The 11,363-nt window shown below is 41.0% G+C and overlaps 1 protein-coding gene and 1 pseudogene across 1 annotated transcript in view; one reads left to right on the forward strand and one right to left on the reverse strand.

Annotated features, from left to right (window-relative positions):
• Window positions 1-11,363, reverse strand: part of Armc4 (armadillo repeat containing 4) — a 162,113-nt gene that overhangs the window by 132,340 nt on the left and 18,410 nt on the right. The window contains exon 8 of the mRNA XM_005354824.3: window positions 9,121-9,237. Coding sequence (XP_005354881.1) covers window positions 9,121-9,237 — 117 coding nt within the window. The remainder of the gene's footprint in view (window positions 1-9,120; window positions 9,238-11,363) is intronic.
• Window positions 7,235-8,955, forward strand: LOC101984185 (annotated as a pseudogene).

An 11,363-nucleotide genomic window follows, 5' to 3' on the forward strand; every position in this document is an offset into this window, starting at 1 on the left:
AACTTGTTTTTTTTTTCCTTTTCTCAATAAAAAAAAAAATTTAAAAAAAAATACAGTTTCCGTGTAATTATTTTGGGGCATAAGCTAGCCAGGCTCCTGGGAGCTGGGTAGCAGGAATGCAGCCCTGCAGCTCGTTCAACATATACTCAACTGTAAAGTCACAAAATTGGGTTTATAACATAATAATATAGCTATTATTATAACAAGAAATATGTAACAAGAAATAAGAGAGTTGCTACTATAGTTCCTTCTTTTTATTTTGCTAAAATGGTCAGTGTTAAATGGGGCACAGGTATCACTCAATGTAAGACAAAAATGATAAAAATGATACAAAAGTCAAAAAAAAACTAAGGTTAATTGTTTAAAATTTTTTTGTGTGTGTTATCATAATCTTGCTGTGCTTGAGTCTACAGCCTGTATTCTTTTGTGATATATATGTGTGTATGCACATATGTGTATGTATGTATGTATGTATATATATATAATTTTAAATAAGTCTAGAAATAATGAGATGGCCAACTGGCCATCACTTGTCAACAAATTAAGCTTCTAGTACCAGGTCTGAGTTTCTCCATTTGAAGTGTTGGCTGAAAGGGTCCCATGGAAATTCCCCAAACAAACCAAGCTTTTGTCAAGATAATAGGATGCCTTCCATAAACTGATAGCAAGGCCCCATTGCTGAAGATAACACCTACACAACTCATTGAACATGAAGAAGCTGAGCTGGTGCCTATTTAGAACCTTCACCCACACTCTTGTTCTAGTGTCTTTGTCATGGATAGGTACTCTACACACTATGGAAAGAAAAAGAGTCACCAATCTCCTTGATTTACAATCTGTCCTGCCTTCAAAATATGCGAGGGCAATTGTGGCACAAATTAACTGATGTGTGATTTGACTTAACGCCTACTCCTTAAGATAGAACCCATACCTGACACTGTTTGGACGACCAAGAACCAGAGACCACATAGCACAGAGACTTATGGTAAAAACAAATATTACTGGTCTAAAAAAAAAGTAAAAATAAAGTGACTTCTAATGGTAGTTTGCTATACTCATATTTAGCGCTGTACTTAGCCATCACCAGAGACGCTTCTTCCTAAAGCAGATGGGAACATATAAATATAGAGATTCAATGCCAGACATTACACACACAGAGAGACTTTGGAACACAAAGTTAGAGACAAGATGTCTCCTTCCCTCAGAGCTCAGAGAACCTCTCAGAAGAGGAGGCAGAAGGAGTGGGGAAGACAGAGGGAAGAGAGGGCATCAGAAAAACAAGGGCCTCTAAAACACCTCAGCAAAGCTCATATGAACTCCCAGAGACAGAAGCAGCATGTACAGGGCACTGAGTCCTCTGCATACATACTAGAGCTTTCAATTTAATACGCTTATGGGACTCTTGAATGTGTGAACCAGTGGATCTCTGATTCTTCTGCCTTCTCTTGGGGCTCTTATTTTTTCTGTTGGCTTGGTTGTCCAATTTTGAAATGGTAGTTTTGGTTTAATCGTATATATTTTGTTATGTTTTGTTGCTAAAAATAAATACAGAGATAAACAAAAAATGGGTGTGTCTCAGGTACCTTTCTTTTGCTGTGAAGAGATACCATGACCAAAGCAACTTATAAAAGAGACCATGTATTGGGGTTCATGGTTCCAGAGAGTTCAAGTCTATGATTGTTATGGTGGGGCAGATAGTGGTAGACAGGAAGGCATGGCACTGAAGTAACTGGGAGCTCACATTTGACACATAAACAAGAGGTGGGGAGAAAGGGAGAGAGAGAGAGAGAGAGAGAGAGAGAGAGAGAGAGAGAGAGAGAGAGAGAGAGAGCGAGCTCATGTCAAAGCCCACCCCCAGTGACTAACACTATACTAATCCTTTCCAAGCAATTCTCCAAACTGGGAACTTAGTATTCAAATATATGAGCCCGTGGTGGCCATTTTCATTTAAACCACTGGAGTGTTTGCTGCTCTTAAAGGAACTGAGTTCTGTTTCCAGCACCCATGTTGGGTAGCTTACAACCATTTGCAAATGAAGCTGCAGGTGATCCATTGACCTCTTCAAATATCTGTGGGCACCTTCACTCATAACCACACAGACACAATTTAAAAATGAAGTAAAATAAAATCATTCAAAATAAATAGATAAAGAATAAAAGACATAGCCCATGCAGTGGAAGTTGCTCAGGCAGTAAAATGCCTGTTAAGCAAGCATAAGAACCCATTTATGTGGACGCCCAATGACGTGAGCCTATTTCCACCTTGTCTGCTGCTCAGAAAGTTTGGAAGTTGCTCAAAATTGTGGACAACAAGTGTATCTACACATCCTGACTCAGGATGTTGTTGTTATTTAGTTCTTTTGAGGTTAATATGGTTCCTGCTCCTTATTACTCCATATTACTTTTGTAATACGACGTTATCCTGCCGGTTTCAGGACCACTAAGTAGAACAAAACCAACCAAACAACAAAAAATGGAGGTCAGAAGTCTTCTCTGCCTACAATCTGATAAATAGACTCCAAAATCAAACATATTATCGATAAAGAGGGGCAGAAAAATGTCAAAAATCCATTAGTACACAATTCCCAAAGTTATTCACCAAGAGAATTTTAAAATACAGGAAGCAAGAACAGAACCTTTAGTAAAGTTGGTAAACCCCCAAATAGAAATCTTCGCAATTTCTTTCACAGTACTCAGGAATAAAATATTGTTTATTAGTGAGACTATAGGAGAGTGCATATTAGTGAGCTTTACTCAGCTGAAATGTGTAGGACACAGTGCCCAAGACCACAATACATACTCTTCTTAATGCACAAGGGACAAACCACCAAGTGACAGCGCAGTCTGCCCATAAAATGAACATTAACTCATGACTTATAAAATTATATAGAATATTTTTCCTAATACATTGGAATTGAACTAGAAATCAATAAAAGAATGGTCTTGAGAATATCCTCAGATATGTTGATTTGAATAAAAAAATCATGGATCAAAATTTAAGGAACATAGTTCTTATGGTACATCTAAAGAGTTTCACGGCAAATAATAATAACACCAACAATAACAGAAAGAGAAAACAAAAGCTTCAAATCAACAGACTAAATTTCCAACTTAAGAAATTCCTAGGGAAAGTAAATGAATCGCAAGGAAAGCAAAAAAAAAAAATAGTGGGAGGGAAAAGAAAAAGGGAAGGAGGTGGAGAGAGGCAGGGAGGGAAGAAAGAAGGAAGGAAAATGATAATAAAAAAAGAGCAGAAATAGAAGTCAAACTTAGAAAAAAATCAGTGAACCATCTGACTCTTCAAAAAACTGATTCAGACTGGCACACTTCTATCTAGATAGATCAAAACAAGAAACTTAAAGGAGTGTGGGCAGTGGAAGAGTGTTCATCCTAGCAGACCTGCAGACATCCAGGTCATACAACAATGCACTGAAAGCCCAGACCATGAAATGACCTCCATGACTATCAACAAGTGAGCAGCTAAAACAAGTTGTGCTTGTCCAGACAATGAAATAGTATTAATTTACAAAAGTAACAAACTTATAATACAAACATAGATGAATCTCAAAAACAAGCTGAAAGTTAATTATATCATTTGAATCAATGAAGTACTAAGCGCAACTAATCTGTAAGGGCGGAAATCTGATGTGGTTGTCTATGAGAGATAGAAATGAAACCAGAATCAATAAGAAGGCATTTTCAATAATGATGATAGTGTTCTCTATCTTGATCTGGGGGTTCCACATACATTTGTCTGAATACCATGCAATTTTACATGCAAGATCATCTGTGAATTTTGCTATATGAAAATATTGCTTGAGGGTTTTTAAGCATATGATTAAAAATAGACATGCTAGATTTCTAATTCTAATAAGATAGATTTGGACCTTACTAATCTTAATCTGAAAACCCCTACAAAACTCCATCCTCAACAAAGACAGATGAAACACATCAAAATAGCTTTAAGAGCACATGGTTAATGGCTTCCTCAGGAGAAATTTACAGAAAAGATTTCAGTACAAAAAGCACACCTAAGGAGATCACTCAAACATGGGAAGACTGTATCCAGATGCAGATGGGAAACTGACTCTTCAGAGACTCCAGACCTCTCAAGGATGTGGGACGTGCCTAGCCCCTCCTGTAATACATTTTTTCCTTCTCTTTTCTTACAGGAAATGAATGCTATTCATTGGCAGAACAACCAGAGATGCTTCAGACTCAAGGTTCCAGGATATAGATGAAGGTAAAGTAAGGCCTGAACCTAAAACTGGAACACTCCAGTGAATCCCTAACTCTTGAATATCACCAACCTAAGAGTTGTTTCCTGCAGCAACAGTTTATACACCCGGGTGAAACATCGGACTAGCGTTTTCTGGAGAATTCGAACTACCATTGATGACACTCCAATATCATCCTATGCTAGGGGACTGCAGGAATAAAATCCTTCACAGTTAGAATGGCACATGTTTGTAATCCTGGTAATTAGAGGCTTGGGGAGAAGAATCCTGAGATCAAAGCTGTCCCTATCTATTAAGATCTTGTCTCATGAAGCAAACCAAACAGAAATCTCTAGTAATGATAGGTAGCCCAGAGGAAGGGAGTGCAAGGATGGCACTGTTGACTTTGAGGGATGGGTGGGGCTATCACTGACATACTGTTAAAAGCATGTAAGGGTAAAGAAAATTAGCAGAACTAGATTTAATAGTTCTGTTTGTCTCTGTCTGGTTGGACTAAGGTGCCTAATGCTTTTGCTCATACCAAGTTAATTATTTCTGTGTATGTAATTTTAGCAAGGATTGGCATTTGAATCAGTAGACTCTAAGTTGATTGCCCTCTGTAATGTGAGCCTACCTCACCCAGGAAGATGAAGGCCTACAGAGGGAAGGCTAGGATTTCCAAAGAGGAAACTCTCCCTGGGCTGGAAACAGAAATCCTTGCCTGAGTCTCCAGCTCAGTGGATCATGGAATTAGGGTTTTAGGCATGATTCTGCGCTTGTCTGTACTCCATCCCACTACACTGACCCCCCTCAGTCAGATTTGCTTGTCTCCAAAAACTGCATTAATGAGTTTCTGAAAATATCTCTTTCTCTCCCAAAATATTTCTTTTTCTTCTACACTTTCTTCCCTCCCTCTTGGTCTGTCTCTCTAGAAAATAGAAAAATACAAAAAGAAAGCTTCTCCGTATTGAGAAACCAAGGACAATGGCACTGGGTTTTGATCCTACTGCATGTACTGGCTTTGTGGGAGCCTAGCCTGTTTGGATGCTCACCTTCCTAGACCTGGATGGAGTGGGGAGGACCTTGGACTGCCCACAGGGCAGGGAACCCTGACTGCTCTTCGGACTGGAGAGAGGGGGGGAGGGGAGTGCGGTGTGGGGAGTGGGGGGAGGGGGAGGGAAAAGGGAGGCGGGGAGGAGGCAGAAATTTTTAATAAAAAAATAAAATAAATAAATATAAATCCTAAATGAGATAAAATAAATATACCTTGCTGCTATTAAAAAAAAAGAAAGCTTCTTCAAAAACAATGATCAGCAATATATTGAGAGAACCTAATATACTAACAATAATTTGGTGAATGGTTGACAAATTTCATAAAAATATGGAGAATAGAGCATTGTCCCAAAACATAACATTTATATCACCCCTCCATGACTTAGGGAACACTACAGAAGAGGGCGTGAAAATAATGTAAAAGCCAGTGAGATCAGAAGGACTGCAAATACTATCTTTGGGACAGAGCACAGCAGTGCAAAACCTGCTTGCACAGCAGCTGGGGTTACCTATTAATGAGCCTACACAAGGCTGGACCTGTCAACCACCAACCATAGATCATGGGGTCTTGATCCTCCCTGTTGCACTATTAGCAACTAATGAATTCTGAGGGTTAGACAGTCATGGCCTTCAGTTGTATTTCAAGCAGTGATTTCACCAGGCTCTAGTGGAAGTTCCAAACTGTGACTACTTGGACATTTAAAATCAATAGATCTCAAGATAAAGTAAAAAGACATGAAGAAGGGGTTGGATATGACAGGGTGGTGAAGAGTGTTGGGGTGACAGAGGTGGGAGGGAGACAAAAGAGGGTAGAATAAAAGTAAGTAGGACACTCTATATTCATGTACAAAATCGTCAAAGAGCAAAGCTAGGCAATAAAATAATCTTATAAGAAAGTTTAAAAGTTAAAGACATGTGCAATATTTAAAAGAAATGAAATGTTTTCAGAAAGTCAATCAAGGATGTAGTAGGATGAGATAAAAGGAAATAAGAGGCTAGATATCAGAGGCCCACCAGTAACTCACTAAGATTCTATCGAACAATGTGAAATACATCCTGGAGGGGATAGGGAATAAATGGACTCCTTGGGCATCACTGCTCTTGTACTCCTTGTAAAATTTCAAATGATGCAGGATGACATAAAATTACCATGTGTCCAAAAAAATCCACTTCCAAGTGGCCATCCAAAAAAGTACAAACTCAAATGGATTTTTGTAGACTGGTGTTCATGGGGTAGAAAAGCCCAATTTAGTACATCCAAATGTGTGTGTACTGGTTAGTTTTAATTATCAACATTACATAATCTACAGTAAGCTGGGAAGAGAATCTACAAGATCAAGCTGGCTTGTGGGCTTGTTTGTCGGAGATTATCTCAATCATGTTTATTGGGTGGGAAGACCTGCAGTGTGGGCTGCATCATTCCCTAAGCAGGAGATACTGAACTGTGTGGTGGCGGAGAAAGCCTGTTAAGCACTAAAAACATGCCTGCATTAATTTGTTCTCTCTCTGGTCTTGAATGTGAATGTGACCAACTCTTTCCTGTATCTACTGTCTTCCCTGCAATGCTGGATTGTAACATGGGACTGTGAGTAAACATTAACCCATTCTTCCTTAAGTTGCTTTTGGTGGTGGTATTTTATATCTATGGCAGGAAATGAAGCAAAGACAGTAGAGCATACATGTAAGTGAAATAGAATGAAACTATAAAAAGGAATGGAAATATAAACATGATAAACCTTGAGATAACAAGCTAAGTGAAATAAACCAAAGGGTCAGTACCCTTTGGTACTCCATATGATTTCTCTCACATAGATACAGATATTAAGTAGATCCTGTGATCCCACTGATATGAAACACCTGCACGAGGTAAATTAGTAGAACAAAATATATCAGAGTTCACCAGAGATAAGAATTAAAAGAAAGAGTATGGAGTTCTCGCGGCGCCTCTTCGCAGTTGTCTGGAACTCGGCTGCTTGGTGGCCTGTGTGCGCGTGCGCGGACATGGCTTCAAACGACTATACACAACAAGCAACTCAAAGCTATGGGGCCTATCCTACCCAGCCTGGGCAGGGGCTACTCCCAACAGAGCAATCAACCCTACGGCCAGCAGAGTTACAGTGGTTATGGCCAATCAGCTGACACTTCAGGATACGGCCAGAGCAGCTATGGCTCTTCTTATGGACAGACCCAAAACACAGGCTATGTCACTCAGCTCCCCAGGGATATGGTTCCACTGGAGGCTATGGCAGCAGCCAGAGTTCCCAATCTTCTTATGGTCAGCAGTCCTCCTACCCTGGCTATGGCCAACAGCCAGCTCCTAGCAGCACCTCGGGAAGTTACGGTGGCAGTTCTCAGAGCAGCAGCTATGGGCAGCCCCAGAGTGGAGGCTATGGCCAACAGTCTGGCTATGGTGGACAACAAAGCTATGGACAACAACAAAGCTCCTATAACCCACCTCAGGGTTATGGACAACAGAACCAGTACATCAGCAGCAGTGGAGGTGGTGGAGGGGGTGGTGGAGGCAACTATGGCCAAGATCAGTCCTCCATGAGTGGTCGCCGCGGTGGTGGTTATGGCAATCAGGACCAGAGTGGTGGCGGCGGTGGTGGCCACAGGGGAGGACAGCAGGACCGTGGGGGCCGTGGCAGGGGTGGTGGAGGTGGTTACAACCGAAGCAGTGGTGGCTATGAACCCAGAGGCCATGGAGGTGGCCGAGGAGGCAGAGGGGCATGGGCAGAAGTGACCGTGGTGGCTTCAATAAATTTGGTGGCCCTCGGGATCAAGGATCACGCCATGATTCTGAACAGGATAATTCAGACAACAACACCATCTTTGTGTAAGGCCTGGGCGAGAATGTTACAATAGAATCTGTGGCTGATTACTTCAAGCAGATTGGAATTATTAAGACAAATAAGAAAACTGGACAGCCTATGATTAATTTGTATACGGACAGGGAAAATGGCAAGCTGAAGGGGGAGGCAGCAGTCTCATTTGATAACCCACCTTCTGCTAAAGCAGCTATCGATTGGTTTGATGGTAAAGAATTCTCTGGAAATCCTATAAAGGTTTCATTTGCTACTCGCCGAGCTGACTTCAATCAGGGTGGTGGAAATGGTCGTGGAGGCCGAGGGCGAGGAGGACCCATGGGCCGTGGAGGCTATGGAGGAGGTGGCAGTGGTGGTGGTGGCTGTGGAGGATTCCCCAGTGGAGGTGGGGGAGGTGGTGGACAGCAAAGAGCTGGGGATTGGAAGTGTCCTAATCCTACATGTGAGAACATGAACTTCTCTTGGAGAAATGAATGCAACCAGTGTAAGGCCCCTAAGCCAGATGGCCCAGGAGGGGGACCAGGAGGCTCTCATATGGGGGTTAACTATGGAGATGATCGCCGTGGCAGAGGAGGCTATCATCGGGGCGGCTACCGGGGCCGAGGCGGGGACCGTGGGGGCTTCCGAGGGGGCCGGGGTGGTGGGGACAGAGGCGGTTTTGGCCCTGGCAAGATGGACTCCAGGGGTGAGCACAGACAGGATCGCAGGGAGAGGCCATATTAGCTTGGCTTCTGAAGTTCTGGAACAGCTCTTCTTCCTGTACCCAGTGTTACCCTTGTTATTTTGTAAACTTTCAATTCAGAATTGCCCATGGATTTTTTTTTTGTGTGTGTGTATGTGTGTGTCAGACGACCGTAATTGTAACCATATCTTTGGTTCCCATGAAAAAAACATAATTTTAGTTAAAAAAAAAAGAGTATGATGTTATTACTTAACAGGTATACAGTTTGAGTTTAGAGTAATGAAAATATGGAAAGGCTATAAAAAGTTGTAGTCAAGTAATATAAAAGGAATATCAGAGCTTACCTGCTTAGACATATTTTCTGAAAATACAGGTGATTTGTCTTTTAAACATGTAACAAGGTCTTTGTAAATTTCGCCTTGTCTCTCATAATTAATTTGTCCCTCCTCTTCTGTTTTGCCCTTTGGGAGGAAAGGTTTGATGGAATGATTAATGGAACATTCAAGAGAGGAACCAGAGCAGAATGTCACAGCCTATGTATATGTGTTGGTATTTTTATTAATTAAATTTGTTTTGACAATCTCATACATATATAAATGTATTTCATTTATGCTCCCTTCCAGCCTTTATTATCTCATTTCCATCCCTATCAGTTCCCCCTACCTCCTACAAATCCTCATCTCATGTTCATGATTATTTTGCTAAAAGATGCATTTGGCAGTCTTTGTGTATGATGTGTATATGCAACGTCCTTCCTCTTGAGTTCATTTTCTCAGCCCTTTATCCGTCTGCCCCTCCCCACATTTGAGTACCTCCTCTGTGCACGCAGAGCTCTGCTCTCCAGTCAGTGACGTCCCTTCCTCTGCTCTCCCCTACTGTGAAAATACATTATGACTTCAAGAACCTTAGCTGATGAAGTCACAAAAGGGCCAAGGCTTAGAATCTCACCAGAGAAAAGCCTGTGTGTATCACACTCAGACTTCTCTGTGTGTAGCAGATTGCTTATGAGTTTATTTTCCAGGGCTAGCGCCTCTATAGAACTTCATGTCTCTTCTCCCTTTGCTTTTATCTCCTCTTCCACCCACCTCCACCTTTTTTAATTTTCTTTTCTTCCTTACTGTATTATTCTATCATAAGAAGTTACAAGGAAGTATGATGTGGGATCCCCTCTGAATGCTATGAATATCATTAGTTAATAAAGAAGCTTCATTGGGCCCATTGCAGCACAGAATAGGGCAAGGCAGGAATTCCAAGAAGATAGAGGAAGAGAGAGTAGACAGAGTTAGAAAGACACTATGTAGCTGCCAGAGGAGGCAGACACCCAGAGTCTTACCAGTAAACCACAAGCCTCATGGTAAAATATAAAATAATAGGAATGGGTTAATTTGAGATATAAGAGCTAGCCAATAAGAAGCGTGAGCTAATTGGCCAAGCAGTGTTGAACTAATACAGTTAATGTGTGGTTATTTCAGGTCTGGGCAGCCATGAAACAAATGAACTGTCTCAACCAACAGAATGGTGCCAACTGTCTGGGGCATAGATCCACATAAAACCTAAAAAAGGTTTTGTTTTGTTTTTTTAAAGGGCTTCTAGACCCATAAAAATGGGAACCAAAGCATAGTTTTTTTTGGCAGCCACATTTTTTTTTCAGATGGAATCTGTTTGCTGGTGGTGAGCAGTGGTGCTGTGGCTCCTTTAAGAGAAGGCTTACTGACTCAGCATAAGTTCCTGGTCATGCTTGACTCTTTTAGGAGGCTGAGTACTTAAATGGGTTTTGTGGGCAGCATGCTGCAAGTTAGTTGGTGGCAGAATGGGTCAACTGGTTACCAGAGTTGAGGTGGTGAGGACAGCTCCCACCCAGCATTCTCAGAGGCAGTGAAGGGACATCTGCCATGTTGGACTGGGCAGAGCCAAAAGGCAAAGCAATTTAATCCTAGCCATGCAGCTTAGCATTTTAAGAAGCAGTCCTGGTCAGAAAAGGATAACCAATACATAATAAAGACAAATCAGATGGAAAAGACCTCTAAATGAGTCACAGTGTTGGATAAATATACATGGGCTTGAGAGAGAGGGAAGAAAAAGAATATAGAAAAAAATAAAGCAAAGTCTTTAAAGAGACAGAGTACAGACTATCATAGATTAAAGGAGTAAAGAAAAATAAGCTATGTAAAGAGGTAGTATACACAGAGAGTCTAGAATATACATAATATTATACATCATATATAATCTATATAATATATATAATTCTATTTTCTTTTAATTTTTTGATTGTGAAGGAGGTGAGTACAGAGACATTTCATGTATGGGCTGCTAAGCTAAATCAACACATATGTTTTAAAGGTATCTTGACTTCAAAATTTGGGTCTAAAGATAGGTTGCTTTGGAAAACAGGTTCTGCCTTTATTTTTGCAGAAAATGAGAACCTGTGGATTCCTTACAGGCTAATGTGGTTTGATGGACCAACATCCCCAGAAAGGTCTCCATGAGCCCCCAGTTATTTCACCCAATGAAAGCAGAAAGCAGTTTGGAGAGAACTATGCCCAAATTCCCAGATATTGTTTGTAAATGTTTGCTTACATTTAAAGGG

The sequence above is a fragment of the Microtus ochrogaster genome, chromosome 16 (genome assembly GCF_000317375.1).
Source record: "Microtus ochrogaster isolate Prairie Vole_2 chromosome 16, MicOch1.0, whole genome shotgun sequence".
Classification (NCBI taxonomy): Eukaryota; Metazoa; Chordata; class Mammalia; order Rodentia; family Cricetidae; genus Microtus; species Microtus ochrogaster.